Source organism: Condylura cristata, unplaced genomic scaffold (genome assembly GCF_000260355.1).
Source record: "Condylura cristata isolate star-nosed mole 26May11 unplaced genomic scaffold, ConCri1.0 scaffold00015, whole genome shotgun sequence".
NCBI classification, from domain to species: Eukaryota; Metazoa; Chordata; class Mammalia; order Eulipotyphla; family Talpidae; genus Condylura; species Condylura cristata.
Window position 1 is genome coordinate 18,998,791 of NW_004567116.1, and position 26,734 is coordinate 19,025,524.

The following is a 26,734-nucleotide window of genomic DNA, read 5'->3' on the forward strand; positions in this document are numbered from 1 at the left end:
GAGTTCTCACACATGTAATAATATATGTAAATATTTGAGATTGAGAATTTATGTTTAGCTATTTTTTTAGACAAGAATGATATCCTAAACTTTTCTTAAAAACAGGTGTAAGTAATGTCTTTTTCACTCTATAAAAACATTATAACTATCATCATCATCACTTTTATTTTTACAGTTTATACAATCCATTTATCATTGTTTCTGGGTAGCTTTCTTTGTCTCTGTTCCATTTACTTTGGTTTTCTCATTGAGTAGCTCGCAGCATTCTAGCACAGATGGGCTCTTCCTTATTATTCTATAACTTTAATATAGATTTTTAAATGATTGAAACATTGAACACATCTTCATTAGCCAGGGAAGACAAAGTTGAAACACAGCTTTTCCACCTGCTGGCTTATGAAACTCCCATTGAATTAATGTTGCGTTAACCAAAGTCTGCTGTGACAACACATTGAAAATATTTTGAGAAGATTGAAATCTACCAGTATTACCAATGTTGCTTTGCAGTTATCCTGGAGAACAGCTTTTAAACTTAAATTGACCAGTTTAGAAACCAAGCCATTTTTTGAAATTAAATATCCTTTGGCATGTAGTAAGAATAATTAGCACTATGATCACACACCATTTATGTCATGTAACAATGACATAGCATTTAACTCTGGTATTCAGCCCATCCACAATACTGACTATGAGCTGGGCACTATTCTGTTCCTGTATGAATATGATATGATTAGTCTTTATAACAGCACTGCAAAGTAGGCATCTTGTTATCCCAAGTGACATGCCCAAGACTTAATCCCAGAGGTCTGGCATCAGGCTGCTTGCTTTCAGCCATTCTTCTCTGCTAATGAATACCTCGTAGGGACCTCTTAAGTGCCAGGTCTGATGTAGGTGGAATCCTGATAAGAGAAAATGCTTTATCTTCATGGCATTAGAATTTTTTTTTTTATATAATTGAAGTTTGAAACTATTTTGATTTTGAGTGACATATTTTAAAAATTCATTTGATTGAAATTTTCTTTTTAAAAAAGGATTATGAAGGTATTGGTGATGGGTGTGGTATGGAAATGGACATCTGAATTTATGTGAACTTATATCCCTAAATTAAATACAATTACTTACACCCGTATTATCTCAGTTAAAATAATACAATTTGTAAAATCTACATTTTATATCATCTTCAGACTAAAGCTAAAGAACTTTTCTTTGACCCCTTTAAGTTACCTCATGAACAGTCACCTTTTTTGTGGACAGGGTTGTTACTGTTAAGATCAATTATTAAAAACACTAAAAAAAAAAAATCCTTGTCCAACTTGGTATAATTTGCTATTATCACAATATTTCACAAACTCACCTTCTCCTATTCATTTCTCTTTCCTTGGCATATGTCATTGTTCTCCTTAAGGGTATTATATTAACTCATTTACTATCCATCTATCGATTTTACCAAGCCTCCTCTAAAATCTGCAGAGTTGGGATAGGAACTCAAATAGAAGTTCGCTGCCCAGGGCCCACCTTATCTGCACAAGCCTGGCTGTTTCCAGCACTGCAATGGGTCTCTAGAATGCACCAGTAGTCACCCAGCCACTGTCCAATCTCTGCCCTACCTATCAAAGCTATTCCTTGGCCACTTCTAGTACTGCGGGTTGCACATCAGCTACATGATCTGCAATCAGGATAGTCATGAAGAGGCCATTCTAGTTCCTGGAAGCAAATTTTGGGCTGCTTGAGGTCTCAGAGAATGGTTTAGAAGTAAGGAGGAGATGCGTGGCCTCCAGGTTAGCACCTCCCCTTGGATCCATGGTCTCCTTACTCCAGAGAGTGAAGCAGGAGAAGGGCAAAAGGAAATTTCAGGTCAGGCTTCCCAGCTCTATGGTGGACTGTGTTCAATAGTCTCTTTGTGAGATGATGTCTAGGCACTGGGGATACATTGAAATAAAATAGACAAAATCCCCATGAAATTTATAGTCTAGTGGAAATAGACACTTCTTATACACTGAATTTTACCTACCCATAGCATCATGCTGTGGCAAATGTAGATTGTTCAGATGTGCACTTTTATATTGAGAATCTTTTGTATAAAGAACCACATTAAAAGGAAGAATATACAGGACCAACTCAAGAGACTCAGATGCAGTCATAAGTCAATGTTGCTTCTTATCTCCATGGAAAAAAACGTATTAGTTTTGTTGTGAAAGATCAGAGGACCTTCTCATATCCAGTCTTCAGCAAGTTACTTAACGCACCTCCTGTATAACAAACTTGAAATGAATTATACAAATTACTGAACAATCTAGGCTTTTTTTTCTGGGCAATAAAGGCCCTTCGTGTCGCAAGAATGTTTTCCCATGTGGACTGTATGAGCTGGAGAGAGCAGAATTTACTTCCTATAACCAGCTGGGTAAAGTCTTGCTGGATTTCATTTCACTAACTGAGAAATAATAGGCTAAATAAAGTACCCCATAAATTTTTTTTCAGATTCAACAGAAGAATCATCTCAGGTTGCTGAGGAGGAATGTTTTTTATCCACTGTTGTTTACAGTAATGAGAAAGAAAAATTGAAAAACACCTGGTGAGATGCAGTGGACGTTTCCTGGGCTCAGTCTCACACCACATTTAGTGTGTCCAGAGTGCAGAATTCATGCCACTTCCCATCACCCATTTAAGTGTACACTAATTCTACTAATAAATGTCTACCTTATTTTAATACTTTCACTAATGGTCTATTTTGGAAAGCAGAATGACATTAAAGTGCTTTAAAGTTAGGGGCTACCCCACAGTGATTTGGAGGATGTACTTGAAGCTGAGCCTAGAATAGAGGCTGCACCCTGGATTTGCAGCAACCATAAAGGGTTATGGGGGCTTGACAGAAAAGGGAAGAGAAGGAAAGGGGAGAGGAGGGTTGAGTTTATATCTAGAATAGACCCACAAGGATATTCTTTAACATAATTTTATTATGGATCTAACATTTAAACATTCACCACTTTGAAAATATAAGATGTGAGAATGAGGATTCTTGAATGATAGCATTTTATGGGGGGTTAATATTTTTTGACCTACAATAATCAAATATAGGTGCATTTAGATCAGCAATTAGACTATTCGTATGGTCACAGAGATTCCTAATCTGTTTGCTCCTAAGGTCATTCTTTAAGAGCTCCCCAAAATAACTTTTACTTTTCCATTTTTAACTGATGAGTAATGTCTCCTATGGTAATCAATTCAAATTGGTCTTCCCCCATTAAATCTCCTCCTAATCTCAATTTCTTTTTTTTTTTAATTTTTTTATTCATATGGAACTGGGGTACAGGCCAGAGATGTGGAGGGTGAGAAGGTTCACCAGAGACAGAGACACCAACCCCTCTATTTTTATAGGAAATAGTTTTCAGTGTCTCCTGAATCTATTATTCACATACTGGGATATAACAACCATGGTTGTGGAGAGAATCTCTGTCCTCACATACCTTGCAATTTAGTAAGGGTAATAGAAAACTCAACAACAAAAATTTGGTTATATCTTAAATAGTACTTGTTAAAAAAAAAAAAAAAGTCCTGTGTAGAGAAGCACTGAATCCAGACAGGTCTATGAAGGTCACCCTTAATTTTCAGATTCATTTTCGAATCGGTACATTACCTACAATTAATATGAGTAATTAACAAAGATTTATTTTGGTCACTTGTCAAATCAAAGTAAAGTAATTTTAAACACTACAGCCCAAACCAAAGATGTTCACTTAAGTACCCATTTAGAAAACAACCAAGCAATGTCAATGTCTTTAATTTACAATTTACATTTGAGATGACTAACCTAAGGAAATTATCTTAAATATTATGGGAGGGAAAATATAAAAACTTTATTATTTCAGTTTACAAATAAATTGTAAAAATTAGAAACAACCTAAACATTTGAGAATAAGGACTTAGTTAAGAAATCTAAGGTATATTTTTATGTATATAAGAATATTGATAAGAATGATGATTATGAGAAATAAGATAATAAAAGGCAACAAATGTCATAGTGTTTGACAATTCAGGACACAAGATTTTAAATACTGCTTGATTATAATTTTACAAGTCTTTTATAAAAGGGAAGAAAATCACTCACTCCCCAAAAGTCTATACTAAATAAAACTCACTAAAGAGGAGTATACAAATATGAATTTTAGAATCATTATTTTTAGACTCAGAAGTTTATTTCAAATCACAGAAGCAATATGTTATCTTTGTAATTGAATTTGAGAATCATGTATTAATTTCCTCTGCCTACTGTAACAAATTACTACAGAGTTCAGTTAAACAGTAGTTCTGGAATCCAGAAGTTCAAGAATCAGTATCACTGGGCCAAAACAAGCTGTTAGCAGTAATGCAATACCTTTAGGGGCCCAAGTGGAAATACATTCTAAGTCCAGTTTCTGGTTTCTGCTGGCCAAACTTGATTTTAGGTCTTATTAATTTAATTCTTACTTACATGGTCACATTCTCTTCTGTAGGGTCAAAATTTCCTCTACCTCACTCTTACAAGGACATGGGTGATATAGCTAAGAGTCCACTCAGATCATTCAGGATAATTTCTACATCTCAAGAGCTTTAGTTACATTGGCAAAATCCATTTTGGCCTTATAATGGCATTCGCATTTTTCAGAGATTAGGATGTGAATTTTTTTTTTAAAGATGTATTTATTTATACAGAACTGGGGTACAGGCCAGAGATGCGGAGGGTGAGAGGATTCACCAGAGACAGAGTGGGGAGCAGAACAGGCAAATGGATGAAGTACACTGCTGAGGGGAGCAGCGGGCGTGTCAGAAGAGGTCTGCCATGCCATGTGGATCTCCTCTGGGGCAGGCAGGAATCGAACTCATGCGGAAGTGGCTTAAGCTTCTTAGTGCAGTGCTTTAACCCACTGCGCCACCAGGGAGGGCACAGGATGTGAATGTTTTTTCAGGAGCCATTATTCAGCCTATCACTGATTATAATGCACTGACCTTTGGTTTTGCAGACCTCACAATGGCCTTGGTAAAACAATTGCGCATAAAGAAAGTATTAGTAATAGAATTTCGGGGCTTACTCTTTTGTTGTTACATCTTTCTCTTTTTGATCAGGTAACATTAGTTTACAACACCATACAGGTTTCAGATGTGCAGTTTCTCACTTCAGCAATCACATATATATCACCATGCCCAACCAAAGAATTGACTTTGGAAATTATATGTTAGTGGGGAATTGTTCTGTTATCTGCCAAATCATATTATACAAGTTATTTGTTGCTCTGCTTATATGGAAGGTATATATTATGTGTTCATTTATATTTTCTGACTTTAAATTTAAGAATTCAAGCAATATGGGTATCAATATGTGGGGAACAGAGAACCTAGAATTCTATAAACTAGATTTTAAATGTAGTTCAAGTTAACTCATTCATTCATTCAGTGAACCGAGAGGCTCCATCCTGAGGATCAAACTCAGTCTGAATCCTGGGAAATCAACTTCCCATTTTCTCCTATTGACCACTTCCTTCCCCCTCCCCCCCAACCACCAACATCCCTCAGGAAGAATCAGTGACTCTTCATCAATTCTCTGCAATCTTTGCATAAAACCCCATGATTACCCTATCAATTGAAATCACTGGCGTTAGTTTCATTGGTCCATCCTGACTCCTCAGAGATAGAAATTGTCTTAATTCCTTGGATCCCAGGCACCTAGCAGCAAAAAGGTAATGGGTGGTGAGAATGTGTTGGGCGGTGCTTCACAAGAATCACTTTTGTTATTTTATTACATGTGGGAACTCCCTATATATGCTTATTTTTTATCCCCAGAACTTTCTTCCCTAATTATTTCTTCTCCTTAGATAACTGCTCTTACTCTTCATTTAGAGCCTCTAGGTGTTGTTCTTTCCCTTTCAAATTGCTTATTCTTTTTTCTTGTCTGTTTGCTCTGATCTTTGGTGCAGAACTAAAATGTGACTCATGATAGACAATCTGTAGCTCTTAAAGGCTGTTTGTGGAAATATTTGAAGAGGAAAGATTTACAAAAATGCTATCACTCACTTTCTCTTGGCTGCCAATCTCCTTCAACCCAGCTCAATAGTGATAACTAAAATCCACCTCATGATTCCTTGGGAACCCACACAACATCACTCTTAGCCCAAACAAGTGAGGTCCCTGTACCAGACTTTGAAGTGTCTGTTTTGAAATTTTCTGGGGTCTCCTACAATGTCTTGAACTGGCTAGGGAAGTATTGGTTAGTTAGAATGTTCCAAGCCAAGCCTATGACCATGCAGGTCTCCCTTTCAGGACATTCTCTGACCCTATATCCCGCGTGAGAATGAACATATGTCCTAAGTAACTCTGATATTATGTGGCTTTCACTCAAACTGGACACAGGACAAGTTTAGAGTTTGGCCTTGAACTGTGTGTGGGTCTCTAAGTTGGCTTTAACTTACTTGTGTTCTGACCATGGATTCTTTCTGGCATGAGTAAGTAAAGGTAATCGAGAGCCTTAAGTGGTGAAGCACTTTAAGCAAAATGATTGGCTAGATGTAACAGACTAGGAAATAAAAAGCTGTAGGTAGAATGCCTATCTTCTAGCTAGAACTCTGTCTTTACTCAAAGAGTTATATATTTTGGAGTTACTGTGTAACATCAAAGGATGGTATTCTTAGTTCATGTCTTTAAATGGTATTTCTAATTATCTTCCTTTTCACTGTCCTAAACTCTTTATTCTTCATGTATACAAAACTCATGTATCCATCAAAGATTCTAGTAATGCCCTCCCCCAACCAGTTATTTTCACAATATTACTTTTCTTTCCATTATGTCAGCCTGTTATAATTTTATTGAAAACACCTTTTCTTTTCCTTACTTAATGTCTTGCATTGTTGTCAAAAATCTTCCCAGGCATATGCTTTTTGCTTCTTGCTAAAATGCTGTGTTTCCTGAGAGCAAAAGCCCTGTGTAACTTCTTTTGAATTCCCTGTAGTACCTAACGTATTGTTGTGGGAGACAGCAGGTGCTCAATAGACAGTATTCAGTTATTTTATTTGCACAAAAATTGATACAGAAACTTCAGGGAATAGAACCTCCAAAGATCTGAGATACTGAAACTTACCTGTCAGACACAGAGAGGTGATAAATGAAACAGCTTCAAGAACACAGCAATCACATGGGGTTCCACCATAAGTGAGTATTGTTGAGTGAAGAATTTTTTTTGTTTGTTTGTTTTGTTTACAAATCTTGCTCTTGATGGAGATTTTACTGTAGTGCAAAGAGAGCTTTGCTTTTACACAAGTATAAAACTCTCTGACTATGGGAGATAATGATAGGTTTTTAGTGCTGAATATAGATTACTTCTATGTATCTAGAATCTAAATAACCAGGAAGCTCAACCAAATAGAAAAACAAAACAAAATAGAGCAGGTCAAAGACTTATTTTAAAAAGAAAACTTGTGAGAGATGTCAGGTTTGGCTTTATAGACATCGGAATATACATTTATTTTTCTAGATTAAGTGCACGCATATTGCTGGCAATTATTATTAATGGACTATCAGTTTCCACCATATTTCATAATAATAATCTTTAATTGTGTTAAAGGACTTAAATAATTATCATTGAGGGTTGGAGTTATTATGAAATAAGTATTCTTTTCTGTGTGATTGTTGGAACACTTCTCATTCTTAGAAATCCCCAGTTATGCATGTTGGAAACACGATCATAGAGGTCTCCTTCTTATCTCCCATTTTGCACTACAATCCAGTGTGAAGTAATTTGCTAGTTATATAAAATGTAAAGAGAAGAGGGCAAATAATAGACTATGAGAAATATTAATAAATTATAATTCCCAGTAACACTTATTAGTTTGCCCAAAATAATCCAGAATATTTACATGCAAAGTTACTTGATCTTTGTAAGTGTGGCTTGTAAATCAATAACTCTGTTATTAGTCTCTGGCATTTTGCCTTGTTTGGGGTAATGTTATTTAAAATATAAATCTTAAAAGTAATTATTTACACAAACTACTATTAAATTTTACGATTCAACACTAAATCACAAAATAATGGTAGTAGCCTAATATATTTCACTGATAAAAAGACTCTAGAGTGGTCTTTGATGGATACAGGTTTCCAGCTGTATCTAATCTTTAACTCCACTATATTGTTTAAGATTAGTTCTGTGTGTTGTTCTCAACTTTCATTACCTTCCCTGTGTAGAAAACTAGACCCTTAGAATACTTGAAAACAGTTTAAATCCAAGTGAATTTGTTGCACTATTATTAAATTTATACAAAATACATGCTTGTTGTCATTATTGTTTTGTTGTTGCAAACTGCTCTTTTCTTTCTCCTATCCTTTGCTGTCTTCAGAAATGGGTATTTTGATTTCCATGAAAATCAATGTACGAAATATGTTATTATTCTATACGAATAACATGCTACTTGCTATTTCTGAGGAGCCATGCAATTTTAAATTAATTATAGATGAGTTCTAAGTGGTCTAATCTCATGACTTAGATAACCTTAAAAACTGAAAAGTGACCATTAAATAATGAATAGATCCTAGTGTAAAGCAAAGCATTTTTTTGACAGTTGTGGATTATGAATCTGATCATTTTTACGTGTGTGTGTTAGAAAGTGCTTATTTGGGCTGGAATTTTCCATAGTATTTATAACTTACTGTATCAACTCCAAATTATATATTGTATCATTTTATTACTATGTTCATTACATTGTTGGAAACAATATAATTTTGTCCTGATAGCATATATAAAATACTATTTCTCTTCAACTGGGACACATTTGGGTTTGTTTTTATTTTACTATTGATTTCCAAGAGTGCAAAATAATACCTTTCTGCCACATTGCGTACAGTCTTGAACAATTTCTCATAACCTGCCACAATTCCAAAGTCCCATGAAAGGAACTGCACTCCAAAAATATCATCTAAAGTGTTTTTGTTTGCCATTTTTTTATAAGATTATTTGAATAGACATTTGGATGGAGCCAGGGCTCTATCAATCAGACTGAAATTTGTGTGATTAATTAGTTTTTGAGAAAGAGGTATCTGTTAGCCAAAATGTTGAAAATTTTAAGTTCATTTAATCCAGGAGGCTATTTTAATTTTGGTAATATTCCTATCCATGGGGGTAAATGCTCACAAACTATCATACCTAGAATTTTGCTTTTAGTGGGATAGGCAAAGTTAATGAAAACATCCTTTTAAATAAACAAACTTACCTTTGAAACTTGTTTTGCTGCCTAGTATGGTATGTGGACATGGGTGTGCTTTCAAGTGAGTCCTTCCGAAGTTTGAGATGTTTTGTTTTACACAAAGTCTCTATTAAAAATAACAATTGCTCAATATCTTTTTCCACATGGAAGAAAGTGGAAAATGTTACTTAGACATTCTGGAGGGGTAAGGAAAAGGCTGCCTACAAGCATTTGCAAGCATTGCACGAATCACTGTCTCCACCTAGTGCTGGCTTTAGGAATTAAGTATCCAGTCTTTACTGCTATTATAAAGTTCTAATTTATGTTATGCACATGTACAGTCATTATAGCTGGGCCTGCCAGTACCATTAAAGTTAAGGGTCTGTCAACTCTTCATTTATGAAACAGAATTTAAAAGGCCTATTGCTCTTACATAAAAGCTCACGCTGTGCTGGAACTCTGCAGTCTAATGACTTTTGCTCTCTGTGAATGTTTATTAACGGTGTAAGTTGTACTTGACCAGTTCCTTTTAAAGACACCCTGATGGGTTGAAGTTATAAAGGCACTACAACTGGAAGAAGGACTCTTTTCCTTTTCTTGAATGTAAATTAAAAAGCGAGTTTACATGTATATACATATGCTGATATAGGTTTTAACCACATTATTATCATATTCTTGAAGCTCTGTTTTTGTAACATTTTCTTCTTGAAGCTTAAAGCTTATCCTGATCATCCAACCTCTTTGTCAAGATATAAATTATATTTAACTTGGACTTTTTGTGCACGTGTATGTGTGCTAATACACCCTACCTGAGAATATGGCCTATTAGAGAATATGGACTTCCCATCCACTTTCTTCTAGTGTTTTTATTCTAGTCTCTGAGAAAACAGTAATCCGAGGTAATGTTTATATGTTAAGGTTTTATTAGGAGGTACAGTCCTAAGGCAGTAAAAGTGAGGAAAAGTGAAAGTGTTTCAGAGTGATGCTATAGGATATAGGCATGTGCTTAAAAGCAAGTAGAGACTTCTGGAAGTGGTTCTAAGTAACAAGAAAAAGAAGTTCCTTATGTCCAGGCCCTGGAGAACTTGAGACGTGAAAGGATAATACTACAATTAGAGAGACTTTCAAAAGAAGATCTCCTTTAGGAGATAGTCAGGCACTCAGAAAAATAATAGACGTGAACTAAGTAGGCATGTTCCTGTCACTTTCACCAGAAACAGCAGGAGTTTATTACCTTCTGAAGTTGTTCATTCACTATCCAATAGTTCAAAGAGGTTGTCTGAAAAAATAACTTTCCATTTCTGTTTAGACTTCATGTCAGGTGATAGGATTTTTATTGTCTTCTATGTTGATAGTGCTTTGGGAGGCATTTTGGGAAACTAAAACATCATGATTTCAGTGTGAAAGGAAGAGAAGTGTACCACAGTGGTTGCATCCCACTACTGCCCTCGCTCCTGAGACCTCTTAAGTTGGTTCCCTTGGTCCTTGTTGGTAGGAATAGGGCTTTCTTTCCTACCATCACCCTTCAGTTTCTAGAAGAGTTTTTACCAAGTGTTGAGGAAAACGGAGCCCATGAACATAATGTTGAGTACTGTAAGTGGTTCTAATAGGACTTGGAAACTCAGAAAACATTCTGGCCTGGGTGACCACCACATGTGTTAGAAAATTATGGATGATGCACTGTTCCTGTATCTGCTGATCAGTGAGATATTATATTATAAGGTGTCTGCTTCATTTCTGGGGTCATTCTTCCTTAGGTATGATTATTCACTCTCCATCTGTTAAATTTTACTGGCTAATATTGATTTAGGGATTTGACATCTTTAATTTTCAGTAAGATTACTTTATTACTTCTGAATTACCAGTAACTGACTTCATTATTATCTACTTCATGGATGAATTAACTGGATTTCTGTAACTTTATGGTTTAGAATGTTTTATATAGCATCAAAATCATGCTATGATCCCAAGACTGGTGAAGTTGCATAAGATCATGTTTCTCAATTTTCTATTTCAAATCTTTGCTATTTTCTAAAAATTCATTTATTTTATAAATGTTTTGGCATATTTAGTATACACATGCATAATAAACTTTTAAAGTCATCCCTTTGCTAAATATTTAGTTCAGTTTTCCCTCGTTTATATTTTTGTTTTTATCTAGATTTAATCATGAAAGATTTGCTCCTTTATTTTTATTTCAAAAATATTCAAGTCTTTTTCTGATACTCTGTTGTCTAAATTATTTTTCTATTTGAATCCTTATTATTTCCTTTCATGTAAATTGAGTCAAATGATTTATTAACTTCCCTTTACTATTTCACACTTTACAAGTAAACATTATGAAGTGATGTAGTAGTTCTAGATGTATCCTGTAAGTTTTCATGTATGTTGTTTAAAATGCTTTCTATAGAGATATTGAACATGTTATTATTTTTTAACTTCTTTAGTATCGTATTTTTGAGAAGAGAAAGCATGCTTTAAAGGATCATGTGATTTAAATTGTAAAATTAAACTATATTTATTTTATGTAATCATTTGCCACAAAGTGAGGCTTAATCTCATTTAAAAAATTGTATTGGCATTAACTTTGCATTTGGCAAATACTACAACTATGACAGATATTTTTATTTTACTCAAAAAGTTCACCTTGTGACTTGTAATTCTCTGATCACATAGTGATGTGTCCACAATAAGTTGATTCATTTTGCATGTCTAAAAAGCATTGCTTGTTTTTTCCTATTATTATTATTGTTTATGTTGTTGTTATAAAATGATTGCTATTGTACTTTTTGTTAAAATTCTGCTATCAATTATAACATTGCCATTAATTCCTGATTTTTAAAAATGCATTCTTTAATTTTAAAACATTTTCATTTACTTCTCTGATAGCAAATTAGCAGATTTGGGTTTTAAGTTCAAATTGAGTCTTTGCCCAGTGAGTAGTTTGAAAAGATATTTAATCTTACTAAATTACATTTTGTCTTTTATTTGTTTAAGATGGGCCATAAAACATGAAGGAACCAATAAGCCAGACCAGTGGAAACATTCCAGGGTTGAAAACCCTGTCTGGAACAAGCTTACCTACATGTGGCCAGTTCTGCCTTGTGGCCAACTGAACGAGGTGGTATCATTTAGTATAAGACATGTTTCTGAGACTTTAAGATCTGGTGTATAGTCAACTTTTCTAAAAAATTTCATGTAGTGTTGGATTTGTAGTTGTTAGGAGCAAACAACAAATTAATTCTATCAATTTTCTATCAACTAATTAGAATTGTTTTCTTCCATTATAGAAATTATTTTATCTATTCTTTTTGTAGCCTGTCAAATTTTACTTTGTATCTTGCAATCTAGTTCTTAAACACATATGTATATCTGATTTAAAGCTTTCATTACATAGAGACTCTCTACAGCTCTAGTAAAAGTACTAATTACCCAATACTCTTAGATATATTCCAACTTTGGGGGTTATTATTTCATTGGTATATTTTCTTTCTATCTTTTTATGTTCTTTATTTTTATATTCTATTTTATGGGAGTCTCTACAATCAGCATAGTTAATATTAAAAACTGTCTTAAGAATCATTATCTTAACACTAAAGAGTTTTTGGCCTTTTCTATTCATTGTAATGGCAGATATACTTAGATTAGCATAGCTATCTGTTTATCCTGACTTTTCATTTATTATCCATTTTTACTTATTTGATTATATTATTTGATCTTTTCTTCCCATTTCCCCCCCTACCTACTAGTTTGGAAATTCTATAGTTACTTTTTAAATTATTACTCTGAACAAATTAGCTTGCATATGTAAATGATCAAACCTAAACTTTACAAATATATTTATTCTTTTCTCAAATAAATGAGAACATTAAAATGACAACTTCAATCATATGATTTGTAACTTATATGAAGTTATCACATTTTAATCATTCTAAAAGCTTTTGCAAGATAGGAAATTTGTTATATAGAGTCCATACTTAGAAATTGGCTTCTGATTTTTCATCTCTTTTGTTATAATTCCTTCTTACATCTCAGTCCTTCCACCTGGAATTACTTTCTCTTTGCTTAGTATAGCCTTCATTTAATTATTGGCAGCAAACTTCTTCAGTATTCACTTATCAACTAATATCTTTATTTTCTTGTTTATAAAAAATGTTTTCACTTAGAACACTGAAGATAGCATCACTGACTTCTACATTGGTGCTATTGAGAAGTAGCCTACCATTCTAAATGTTATTTCTTTGAAGTTATTGGCCTTTTTCTCACTGTCTGCTTTTAATATTGTCCCTTTTATGGGACATTTTTCAGTTTTACCACAATATGTCTGAGAGAGGATTCTTTGTAGCTTTCCTGTTTGGGGTTCTGAAATTTGTGGGTTGCTTTCTTGTCTAAAGATTGTCATGTACTTTTCTCTCTCCTACATCATTTTGCTTCATTTTTAGAAAGAAATTCTCATTAGGTTTACACTAGAACTTTTCAGTTTGACCTCAGTATCTCAACCATATTTGTATAGTTTCCATCTCTTTAACATGAATTTTGCATGTTTACAGATATTTTTCTTTCCAATTATTAGTTTTCTACTTATCCTTAATTAATGTCTTAAATTGCAAATAAGGGTCAGCCTATAGTATGAATATTCAGTGAAGATTATTTTTCTCACCCTCACAGAGAACATGCTGGAGGTAGTCTATTTTTGGCAACCACCCGGACAGGTATTATTTCTGGCTTGCCTTTTCAATCAAGTTAAGCCTATTGATTCCTTTATTTATGAGGGATATGTCCTGCAGTTAGACTTCCCATATGGGCTGGACCTTGAAATTTATCTCCTTCCCCCTTCTCTTATAAGATCATAGAAGCAGAAACTCAAGCACAATGAGCTTTGGCAAATTCTCTCAAGATAAGATTCTATCACAATGTTTTGTTTATTTCTTTGGGTCTTTAGGTATGTTTCACTTCAGTGTTAGGTCAGTTAAACATTTCTATTTTCTTTTTCATTTTTTGGTCATAATTTCTGGCATCAACCAACTGTTTTAATTTCTCTTTAAATTACAGTCACTTATGCTTCCACCCTAGTTGAATCAGTGAATCTCAGCACTACAGAAAAAAAGACAAAAGAAGTCAGAAACCAGAAATCATTGCTTAGACTTCCAAAAATACCTATGGAGAAGCAACAATCTAGAAAGTTAGGTTTTGTTGAGAGAAGTTTCTTTATAATACTAGAGGCTGTGGTTTGCATATCTTGAGCCAAGCACTGGATGAATGCATCTGAGATTCAGGGTTTGAGACACTAACTAGGGCCAGCATAGAACCAAGGGTGGAAGATAAGAAAGAGAGACCAACAGATCCAGCCTCAGAAAAGGAAAAACTGAATTGTACTAATTGTAGGTGTTCCTCCAGCGCTTCAGGAAGGGCAGAGGCTAAAATTCAGAAATCAGAGAGGATAACTTATACCTCAAGTGAAGATAATCAGGTGCCAGCAGCTTGCCAATAACAAGAAGCACATCCTTAGTGGTCTTCGAGAATTAAGGGTGAACGCCTACATGTAGAGCAGGGGTCTTTTTTTACCAGCATGTGGTTTATTTCATGAACTTTTTCTTTGAAAGATTTATTTGTTTATGCATACAGAACTGAGTACAAGCCAGAAATGTAGAGGTGGTGAGAGGCATAAATAAATAAATAAACCTTAAAAAAAATTTCTGTGAGTGGCCTTGGATTTGACAAGTAAAATAGGCTACTGAAAACTTTGATACATTCCAACAAAGCAGTAGTTTTTGACTAGATAAAATGTAACTGTAAATTCTGACCCTCACTGTGAACCAGAGGGAAAAGGCAAAAGGACTAAATTAACTAAAATGAGCCAAACTGAACACTTATTTTCAGGTTACTCAGCCCAAGGATCCTGTTATTTCTTGAAACATTTGAGAAGAAGAAAGTATTTAACAAGCAGGAAAAACTCATTGAAATTAATTATAATCTATTTTACTTAAAGTCTAGATACATCTTAGCTGAAGGAACCATAGTTTCTTTTAGTCTTATTTTTCTAAAATTGATTTTGTAAACAGAGGTTGACTTTTATCTATGTACTTATATGCAATTAATACTTTTCTTGGAAGGACTTTTCATGTAAATAAATTGATTTTGAAGTATAACATTCATATTGTAGGATCCAGGATACTTTGGTCATTATAATAAGCACATGTATATTTCAGATTTAATTTTCTAACTTTGCTATTTACCTAATCATTATTTATTACACATATATAGACAATGAGGGCAAAGCAAGGAAGGAGCTAGCCCTGATCTCTACCTTCATGGAACTTGCAGTTTAAGAAACATAGGTGTGTATCAAAAAAAGAAGGAACCAGGAAAAGAAGGAGGCAGACATGATGAATAAAGAACAAAGAAGGGAGAAAAAGAAACTCACCAAAAAAGTTCGGTGTACCAGAAATCAAAGCTATATTTTGAGTCAATTAATTCAGGCATATGTTCAGTGTAAAAAAGATTAGTGAGACTGATTGAAAAGACCTGAAAACTGAGTCAAGTTTTAAATCTAGGGAAATATCTAATAGGCACTATCTCAGTGAGACTCACATTCTCCTGTTACTTTTGTGACAAGAACCTTCTGAAATAGAATGAGCATGGGAAGCTTTAAGGAAATATAGACAGTGTGAATTATTTTTTGGTGACTCAGACCACTTACCCAACTAATTTACTTCTTAGTGGTGACAGCTAGTCTCTGAAATTATTTTATGATATAACTGATTGAGTAATAATTAGCATGGATCATATTATCTATCCTGAAAGGGATCATATTATCTATCCTGAAAGGGAATTGATAATATTTTTGGAAACAAACAACATTTTATATGTCTTAGGATAGCAGTGTTTTAAAAATATGTAAAAATCTTAGAAAATACGGAATTAATGGATTGTGTGACTGAGTTTCTGGGAATTCAGGTTATTTTCTCAAGTTATTTACCTTTGGGAAAAAGTTGTAAATTGCGAAGTTGTACTTCTAAGTATTAATAGGTAAAGAAGACTGAATTTTCATATTCAAGGATGAAGTCACCAGTAAAAGTGAATTTGAAAGATGTAAGATGTTGGAATGGACCACTGGATATTGAATTTAAAATTTCTAATTTACTAAATTAAAATAAAACATAGATACACATATATGTGGAAACTCCCATGTTAAACAAAAGAACATTAATTTATTAAGAGAGTGAAAATTAATTGTTAGTATATAGGGAGAAAAGAAGACGTGGGAAGTTCCAAGAGACAAAAATTTTAAATCTACTAGGTTATGAATAACAAATTGTTGGAGAGCCTACTTGACTAAGAAAATTAGGGCACTGGAGCAGGACTCCCCCCTGCCCAAAACAAAACAAAACAAACAACAACAAAAAAACATTGCTGTCTGTTTATGAAAGAGATGTGAAAAAGAAAAGCAGCATTTTCAGTTTCAGAGAGTACCACGCCTGTGATCATTGTCCTGACAATGTAATTATGCTATGGAAGAGGGTGAGTGCCTGAGTATTGGAGAAATTCTGATTTTTCAGAGCTTTTCCCGATCTACCCAGAATCTGTTAGTTGATAGACGTTGAATAGCTTGTGTCACCCAAGAGAAGCAATGACAAAAAGAATGGGACATTAGAATTCCACAGAGTTTAATTATTCATGTTTTGTTTTCTGACACTATCCTGACATCATATTTCTCTGTTTCAATGAAGGATTAAGGAAAGTGTCTTAAACATCAGAATAAAGTTCAAAGTATAGGAAGACATGCCAGTGATAGTTCCTGCATTTGTAAAATTTTGAAACCCAAGGTAATTTTTTCATCACTTTGGATTGAGTTTCTGTGATGTCTCACATTAAAAGGCAAAGACTGTCAGGCACCCTTTATCTATATGGACGGCAAAGAAAACCATCTGAAATCAGTTGTGCTCCAGTGGTGTTAAAGGCAGAGTCTATAGTGGTTATCACTTGGTATGACACCAGTTTAGGGAATGAAAGGCTCTAAAAATACCTAGAACTAAGATAACATGTTTTAGAGAAGTTCGTGAGAATTACAGCATGCTTAGGATATTGAAATAAAAACTTAGTTTCACTTTTTAATTCTATGAATTAATAGTTCTTGCAGATTAATCTTAAGGGACAATCTTGTTTCTCTTGCCTTTCCCTTCCATGGCTCAGAAAGAAAGAAGAGGGAAAGTTTATACCAAACTTCAATTGGCTGTAATTTTTTTAATGAGAAATCTGCTCTTCCCTCTCTCCTACCTGCCCCATTCTTTATTTCATAATAACTTGTCTGAAAGTAATGTGTTTGCTCTTTAATATCTTTGCTGTAGGAGACTTACAGAACAACCTAAAACTCTTCATGACTTGAATCTGGGGATTTGTTTTTTCCATGTTGTATTCTCCTGTGGACTTGCTTGTTCATTTTTTTCTTCCTCATCATTTTTTTTTTAGTTGTTCTGTCGGGGCCTTTGCTCTGTGTATGTTCTCCTCTCCCACTGTTCTGGGCATGTACCCATTGGTGGGTACCATTACTGGGACCTCATGGGGCTTGGGGTGTTGCTAGGAGTTTACCTGAGGTTGATCAGGGCTGGAATCTGGTAATCATGGGATTTGATGCTTGTTGGGGTGGGATTTAGAGCAACTCACCTTAAGATTGATGGAACCAGGATATGAGTATTATGGTGTCAAGAAATGAAAAGGGGTTTCTTCCTTTTTTTTATATTGATTAAAGATACTTCACATACAAAGAAAAAACAGTACAAGTTAATTCAGATCTTCTAATAGCAATACATTCACCTTGTTGCTCAAGCTACAAACCTGGTAACTATACTTCATACATTTTCCAGCTTGTAACGAAACATAGGTTTTATATATATTTTCTTTCTTGTCTTTTTTTTTTTTTGAAGTAACATTGGTTTATAGGACTCCCCCATTAGCCTCAACTCTACAGTCAGATTTCACAAATTGAAGGGGAAAAAAATTACCATTTTTCTTTTAATTTAAATAAACATTAAATAGAATTATCTGAAACATCTTAGGTGCCCAATACAGTTGTGGTGAATGAAATACTAAAGATATTTGCTATGGTTCATATATTTACATAGTGTTTAGAAAGGTCTTATTTATTATTCCATTATTTGGTCATTTCTTTGTAAAGGATTTTGATTGGCCAATAGAAGGACTGCTCGTTCCAAACAGCCCTCCCATGAAGAAACCTGTGTGTAAAACAGTGGGGCAACATGTCCCCATGAGGCTCCGAGTTTTGCGGAATGGAGACAAGAACAAGAACAGAGCCCTTATTATAATAGGTCCAGACATCTCACCTAGGAGGAAAATGAAGTAAGAACAACCTTTTCATATTTCTCATTAAATACACTAATTTCTACATATCTTTGTCTTCTTGATTACAGGTTATTTTTCTGGGACAGTCCAGTGTTTATTATTTTTAAAAGTCTCCCTTGTTGATATTTGGAGATGGAAATAGGAACTAAGCTTCATTTAGTTTCTGTGTCAGCAGCTTATTTTCATTTGAGCTATTTATTAGACTAAGAATGGGAGTAAAAATTAGAAATCAATAGTTATGATAAAAAAGCTCTATGATAATACCTATTTTGTATAAGCATTCATTTGTTTCTTCTGTTTTGAAATAACTAAACTCATACTTTGCCAGTATAATTTTGTAATTCCTTACATCAGTTGTTATGCACAATTATTTACATTTAGGTATTTGATGGACAAGTCTAGTTTTCAAAATATAACTATATAATTTATTCCTTGCCTTGGAATAACATTTTAAAAATGTATCATTCAGGAAATCACTGATCTATGCTTTAGCTTACTATTTGAAATTGGAATAAAATTCCCAACAGCCAACAAATCCAACATTGGAAGATCACCTGCTGTATTTTCATTATGTTTTGTGACAAAAGGAATCATAGGTCAGTGCAAAGCTCTGATGTAAAGAATGAGTTAAACACATTGTTTCTTATATTATTAAAAGTGATATTACCTCTTGACCTTTTCCTTGAGATGTTTAGAATATTTGAGCCTGCTGATAATAGTTTAATATTACTTTCTTCACATTGATTAAATATACTTTATACATCACTGAACAATGAGTAACATTCAGATCGGCTGTCCACTGAACTGCCTGTAAAGATGATAAAGTAAAAAATTAATCTTCAAAGTAAAGTCAAGCCTGAAATTGAAATCTTTGACGCATACATTTCATAATTAGTTCATTCTGCTAGATGTAAAAATGTGAGGTTAATGCCCTTAAAGTAGTGTTTGACTTTTAATATCTAAAGTTAACAAATCACTTTGTCCCTTTCTACACCTATATATATCTTTGACAATGGCTCAAAGTTACATGCAGATTTTTATCTTATTTTAACATTAATAGCTTAGAATACATGATTTGTTTTAATGGGCAACTATTCTAGTAGAGTTTGTAAAACTCTTTACTGTCTGTGTGCATGGAACAGTATGTCTTGATTAATCAAGTATTAACTTTATACATGTACATGAATTAATTTTTATTTCTATAAAATTAAAATACACTGGCATACAACTGATACTAAAACTTTACTAAATGTAGTTTAATTTTTCTTGACTGATTCAGAACAATTTCTAGGGGATTATCAAAAACATTCCACACTCTTGGGGCCTTCCCTGGTGGTGCAGCAGGTTAAAGCACAAGACTAAGAAGCTAAAGCCACATCAGCATGAGTTGCATCCCTGCCCCAGAGGTGATCCACATGGCACAGCAGACATCTCCTGACCCACCCACTGCTGCCCTCAGTAGTGTACTTTGTCAGTAGGCCTGTTCTGTTCCCCACTCAGTGTCTGGTGAATCCTCTCACCACCCCTGCACCTCTGGCCTATACCCCAGTTATGTATGCATAAATAAATAAATCTTTTTAAAAAAACATTCCACACTCTTAACCACAGAAGTTTAGTAAGTCTTGGTAACAGAATGTTCAAATGGAAGAATTTTGACTGACTATAGGGCCTGTGTTGCCAGTTCTAGAGAGCACCACACACATAATTCTCTGTATGAATGGCACCCCAGAATTGTACAGGGTGGAAGCCCGGGTGTTTATTTTTAAGCTATCTAAACAAAATATCCTCTCTCCCAAAATAAATAAATATGTTCTCTCCCATTAAAGTGCTAATGACACATAGGAATACATTAGTTGTGCTAACCTAAAACTTTTATGTAAGTTTATTTTTTTAGTGTTTTTACACATGAAATTAAGCTAAATAATGAAATCTAGATCCATTTCTGGAAGCATTCTTTCCTTTGGTTATTAGATAATTTATTCTAGATGGTTTTGAGGGACTTTTCTTGGTGGTAGTGGTTCTTCCATATCAAAGGAAGATCAAGTAGCATTTCTTCATTACCTAGTTGATCATTACTCTTAGTGAGTAACAAGGTCTTGTTAATTAGACTTGCTAATGGTTGTCAAGTTCATGTAAATTAAGACCACTATGATTTTTAGTGTCTCTCAAAACTAAGTTTAACAAGGAAAATTTTATAAGTGATTTTTTTTTTAAGATTTACTTATTTATTCGTACAGAACTGGGGTACAGGCCAGAGATGCAAAGGGTGAGAGGATTCACCAAAGATGGAGCGGGGTACAGAACAGGCAGATCTGCGAAGCACACTGCTGAGGGGAGCAGCAGGCGGGTCAGGAGAGGTCTGCCTCGCCATGTGGATCTTCTCCAGGGCAAGCAGGGATCCAACTCATGCGGAAGTGGCTTAAGCTTCTCAGCGCAGTGCTTTAACCCGCTGCACCACCAGGGAGGGCCTATAAGTGATATTTTAAAGAATTATGAGAGGAAAATCTTAGCATGACGCTATATAGAAAAGATAATTTTAATGTACATATGTGTTTTATTAGTAAGTGATGAACCCTAGACTGATTAAGTTCCTTAACATAGCTTTTATAGCCCTTATGAGCTACCCCTACATATTTCTCTGACTATTATCAACACTCTCCAATTCCAGCTCTTAAACCCCTTTCCACTTCCCGTTTGCATTAATAATAAAGGATGAGCTTGGACTTCATCTACATGACCCACTGCACCATTGAGTTAACTCTAGTTTTAAGCATCACAGTCTTCTGATTGCCAAGGACTTTCAACAGCACACCTCCCACCAATCTTGGTGTGATCACCTGCTTACCACTCCACCCATGAACTGGACATCTGTCTTCTATAGTATGGTCACAGAATGGTGTGTCCTTCTTAATTAAAGATTAAGCTACTTTATTCACCACATCTTTGGGACACACAAGGGGCCCTAACTCAGTGCTTATTGAGGACATGAATGAAGGAATGATTAACTATTCTTGATCACCATATTGAATGAATGAATGCGTATTTTTGACCATTAATTTCATGTCTTTCACTTAAGAAAAAGAATGATTCTAAAAATACATAGAATGGTTTTCTAATTTGAAAACACATATATTCCAATTAAGCATCCTTTTCCTGTAATAATCATTATATTCATTTCCCAGTTTAAAAAAAATCTAGGTTGAATTGGAAACTTAATATATGAATACATAGGAATAAATCTGAAAATGAACAATGTAAGAATAAAGATCACTGACAAAATAGATGTAATCAATACCTGTATATTTTTTTCAATTGACACATTTAATATTTTGAAGTATCAGTATTACTAAGAGTGTTAATACATTGAAATTTTTTCTTCTTCTGTTGTTCACAGTATAAAGGTTTTTGACATTTTATACTTAATATTATAATAGTTTTATGTACTGACATGTTAATCAAATTTTGCATCATTTCTTTCAGAAGTGGTGACATTGGAAAGAAAGAAAATATGAAAAATTACATTACTAAATATTCAGAAACAGAAACAAACCAGATTGAATTTCACCAACTTTTGGAGAGGTAAATACTCCCCTACATTTTATGTTCCTCCTGACATGCACTAAGTTCCCACCAAGCAAAACTTCTGTAGTTCTTAACTCTTCTTGATGTGCTCCTAGTCACCTGTGAAGGTCCAATCAGGTGTCACTGTCTTAGATAAGTCTCCTTGGAAGAATGCGTTGTTTTTTGTCTGTATTCTCACAGCACCCTCACAGGTACATGACAGCATGCACTAATTCATATACTGCAGTTCCTAATACCGGATGGGAAAGCTCTTCAGGAAATAGGGTAACGATAATTCATGTTGATATCCACAGGGCAAGAAATCATCTTTTTTGGGCTAGGGAGAAATCACTGTTTAAGAGTCTAAAAATAAAAATTTCTATTGCAAAGATGTTAAAAGGCTATAAAGGTAATTTCTGATGAGAAAAATGAGGAATTGCTTGGTGATGGATATGACTTTGGAGAAAGAGAAAAACCTCAACAGAAGGGTGTTTAGATAAAAGGCAGCTTGCAAGCAGCTGTATACAAACAGGAAAGTATGGGGCATATTGAGGAATGAAAAATCAGTACTGATATGTCTTATATTTATTCATCATGTCTAACACTGTGTAAGTACTTTTAAAGGTCAACCCATAAGCTTTAAACCTCTGGAAGATAAGAAATTTAGCTTTCAAGAAGTTAAATAACTTGCCTGCTTAAATAAGGGGGAATGAGATTCAAAAGGAGTCTACCCTGCATCCTGCTTATTGTCATTAATGATCCTAACCCTTGATTTATTTTCCCTCCTCTCTGCTGGAAACTGTGTTTGTATGCAAAGTTAGTTTTTGTGTCTTTTATTACAGGTGCACTGAAGTTCTAAATTTACCTTCTGCAGCTCGGAGGTTGTTTAATGAAAAAGGGAAGGAAATCTTTGCCCTAAAAGACCTGCAAAGAGATGAACTAGTAAATACATTTTCTCTTTACGAAGAAAGATTTGATTTAAGGACATTTATGAAAAATATATAAGTAAAATGAAAAAAAAATATCATCCGTAATCTTTGCATCTAGAAATTTCCAAATTATATTTTGGTACATGTAGTACAAGTACATTTCTACCAGTGGCTGTCAGAATTTTCCTGTTAAAGAATCAGATAGTAAATATTTACAGACCAGATGGTCTCTGTTGAAACACAAACTCTGCCATTGTCGCAAAAGAGCAAACACGGACAACATAGAAACAAATGAGCATAGTTGTGTTCCAGTAAAACTTTACTGGCAGCAGGTCAGATTTGGCCTCAACTGAAGTCGTGTATCCCTGAATTACATCTATCCTTTCCTCCTCTTTCCTTTCTTTCTTTAAAAAATATTTATTTTTACAATTTTGGTATAATTGTAGAATCATTAGAAATTACAAAGAGAAAATAGAATATTGCTGTTTCTAGAACAAAATTCTTGAGATCCATCTAAGTTGTGTTAATCAATAGTTTGCATCTTTTTCTCACTGAATATCTTTCCATTGTGCAAATCATTCCATGATTTGCTTAACACTGCATCTATGTAGGGTCTTTCAGTTATTGCCAATTTTGGCTATTACAAATATATGTTGCTGTCAGACATAGGACATGGGATCAGACTTATTTCTTTGACAGGTGTATGTTTCATGTGGCGAATCTTGGATCAATCCTCATCTGTCTATTGCTCAGCAAAAGAAGCAAATCTTCCTGAGGAGCCTTGCTTCAGACATTTCTAAAATTCAGACTTTCTGCAGTATACACACTATAGAGAGTAAGCATTGGAATTTATTTCTTTTAATCTAACAAAATAAAATATTTGATGAGATTACCTTTTAAAACAATTCAAGTTGATTTAACCAGGTGTTCTTTTATGCCTACTTCTTGCTAGTTAGCTCTTTAGACCAGCATATTTTATAGGGTTATAAATTTTAATTTATACTACACTTTGGATATACAAACAAAATATAACATATTCATTTTGTCTTTAAAAATATGGCTTTCTTTGTGAGCCTCATGCACTCACACCAAAGAAAAAAAATTGATAACCAGTCAGATTTCAATGTTGTCCCATTTATAATTTAAATAGCCCCTTTAAATCTGAAACTTTCAGATTTCCCAATTTCTAGTCTCACTTTACTTCCTCTCTCAGATCTAGAAAGAGAACTTGGAGTTCAGAGACCCTCACTCTCTGGAACCTGCTGGTAGAAGTGCGTGGTTGGATGACTATATTCCATTCTTTTGGCCCAGACATTACTTAGGGTGGTTGGTGCTTCCTGGCTGCCTTGGACTTGCCTGTTACACACACACACACACACACACACACACACACACACACACACACAATGAAGTCTGGCTGTACTTAGGTGGTGTTCTCTGCAATCCTTGCTACAGAATTCCTTCATATCTAGTTGGCAACCACTTCTGGAAAGTTCCCCAGAAAATTCTGGATCATGGGTATAACTCTCAGAAACCAAACCCAAGTTCATCTAGCATTGCCCAGAGATCAGAAGTAAGGGAAACTTGAAAAGAACTTTCTGCAGTTTCTTGAACAGTGGGTGGTGGTCAATATTTTCAGAGTGTAGTAAGTTACTGAAAGTGAAGCATGATGCCCAGTGCTGGTTTTTTGTCTTCCTTTGTCTTCTGCCTCAGATCACCTTAGGCCCAGAAATGGTAGTTTTTCTCAGTCAATCCAGAGGTAAAACCCTTGATTTGTGAAATGGGAGTGAAAGGGATCTGGAAAAATCCTAAATCATGTCAGTATCATCCCAACTTACATTGTGTTTTGCGAATTGTTTTATGGCAATATGCTGTGCTTGAATATCAAAACTATCTGTATTTTGCTTCATGTTTGCAATGTTTCATCTTCTGGTCTTCCTCTTTTTAGGCTCTTGTTCCAGGAACCAGGACAAAGGTGCTATAACTAGGAAGGCAAAGGAGAAAAAGCCTTTAATATAATTTAAAACATTAGCATATATTAAACACTGTTCAGTATGCTTTGCCTATTAAGACATTAGGAATTTTCACTGAGAAATTTGAGATCCCAGAGAATTATCTATAAATAAAACAGCCCATTTGAATACTTAGAATTTATGATAAATAACTTATTTTTAGAAACACCTGCTTTTAGTACATTTAACTAAGAATATCTCAAAAGAAAAGATTACACAAAAATTAAACTGAGATAGTTATTTACTTAACAAGTAACTTCCATTACTTGTGGAATCTACTTTTTATGCCAGATATGTAGAAATTATCTGCTTTTTTATTTTAGCTTGTGTTTCCAAATTCATAGTGCACTGTAGTCATATCTAATATGCCTTTGCTATTTGTGTGTTTCTGTTCAGCTCTTGTTTTAGAAATCCAAAGTGACATTGTGTCTGGAGCCAAGCTTGCTGTGCATAAACCTGTAGCAATTTTTGGAGAAGAAAAACAAATGATAGAAACAGAGGAAGAACAAAGGCAAAAAGATGCTCTAGCTACAGATAATTCTTCCAGTGAAATCTTGTAAGTAATCACTATGGTCAGAAAAGTTAACTGATTATTATTTGAACTCTGCTCATTAGCTCCATGACAGCACACAGCCCATGCAGGGAACCCATGCCAAGTTTGTGAAACTGATGTCATCTGAAGAGCTAACATTTAATTAGTTTGCTGGCAAAAGGATGGAGTTGGAGCTTCATGTTCAGCCATCACCATCATTTACTTTCAGTGATTATATTGTAATGTTACTATTTTTAAAATATGAAAATTTTAGAATTGCAGATATTTATTTCAGAATTTAATCATACTTTGTTTCCATGAAGTGGATTTCTGGAACAATTAAACTTTTTCCTTAATGTTATTTCAAGTTGGATGCATGTTAATGTGCTGTTATCAGCCAGGATCACTAAAATAGCTTTTCATGGGTTTCTCTATCTTTGTCCAATTCAGGTTGAAGTTCTATCTATGGACGATTATTTCCACAATCAGTTCCATACAATTTGTCAATGGCTTCTTATTGCCAACAACAGAAAAAATTAGTTTGGAATCCCAAGTCCTTCTGACTGGCCCTGGTCAAGGACTGTCATTGACCCGTATCATTACCCCTGTGTTTGTCCCACACTTATTTTCCCTGCCACATGTCTGCCAAGCTCCAGTTTGGCAGCTACAAAGTATGCGCCAAAGCTGGCATAGGTGCGCTATTGCAGGCCTCTGAGGCACAAGTTTCTGCCTTGCCTCCTAAAGCATCTTGGCTGACCTCTACTCATCTATGGGATGATTTTTCATAATCTTTTTTTAATGAAGGTATTGTTAGATTATGACTTCGTATAAGTGGCAGGTGGGCAGCCTTCACGTCAACATCTGAGTGTGATGCATTAAGTCTAATTTCATGGAGTGACCACCACCTCCAGCCCTGCCCTCTGGTGACCACTCTCCTATGTCACAATCTAAAAGTTTGTTTTTGTTATATTGTGTTTGTTTGCTTGCTTTGTTTCATTATCTTCTATATGTGAATGAAATCATATGATATTTGTATTATTTCATCTGACTTATTTCCCTTACTGTGATACCTTCAAGGTCCATTCATGTTGTTGCAAATGACAAACTTTCATCTTTTCACAATAACTCAGTAGTGGCATT

The 26,734-nt window shown here is 34.5% G+C and overlaps 1 protein-coding gene across 1 annotated transcript in view; it reads left to right on the forward strand.

Moving 5' to 3' along the window:
* The first annotated feature begins 12,285 nt into the window (after nucleotides 1-12,285).
* Nucleotides 12,286-26,734, forward strand: part of DCDC5 (doublecortin domain containing 5) — a 67,405-nt gene continuing 52,956 nt past the window's right edge. Inside the window, exons 1-6 of the mRNA XM_012725095.1 lie at nucleotides 12,286-12,321; nucleotides 18,376-18,557; nucleotides 22,041-22,139; nucleotides 22,964-23,063; nucleotides 23,750-23,885; nucleotides 25,459-25,618. Of these exons, the coding sequence (XP_012580549.1) occupies nucleotides 12,286-12,321; nucleotides 18,376-18,557; nucleotides 22,041-22,139; nucleotides 22,964-23,063; nucleotides 23,750-23,885; nucleotides 25,459-25,618 (713 nt within the window). The remainder of the gene's footprint in view (nucleotides 12,322-18,375; nucleotides 18,558-22,040; nucleotides 22,140-22,963; nucleotides 23,064-23,749; nucleotides 23,886-25,458; nucleotides 25,619-26,734) is intronic.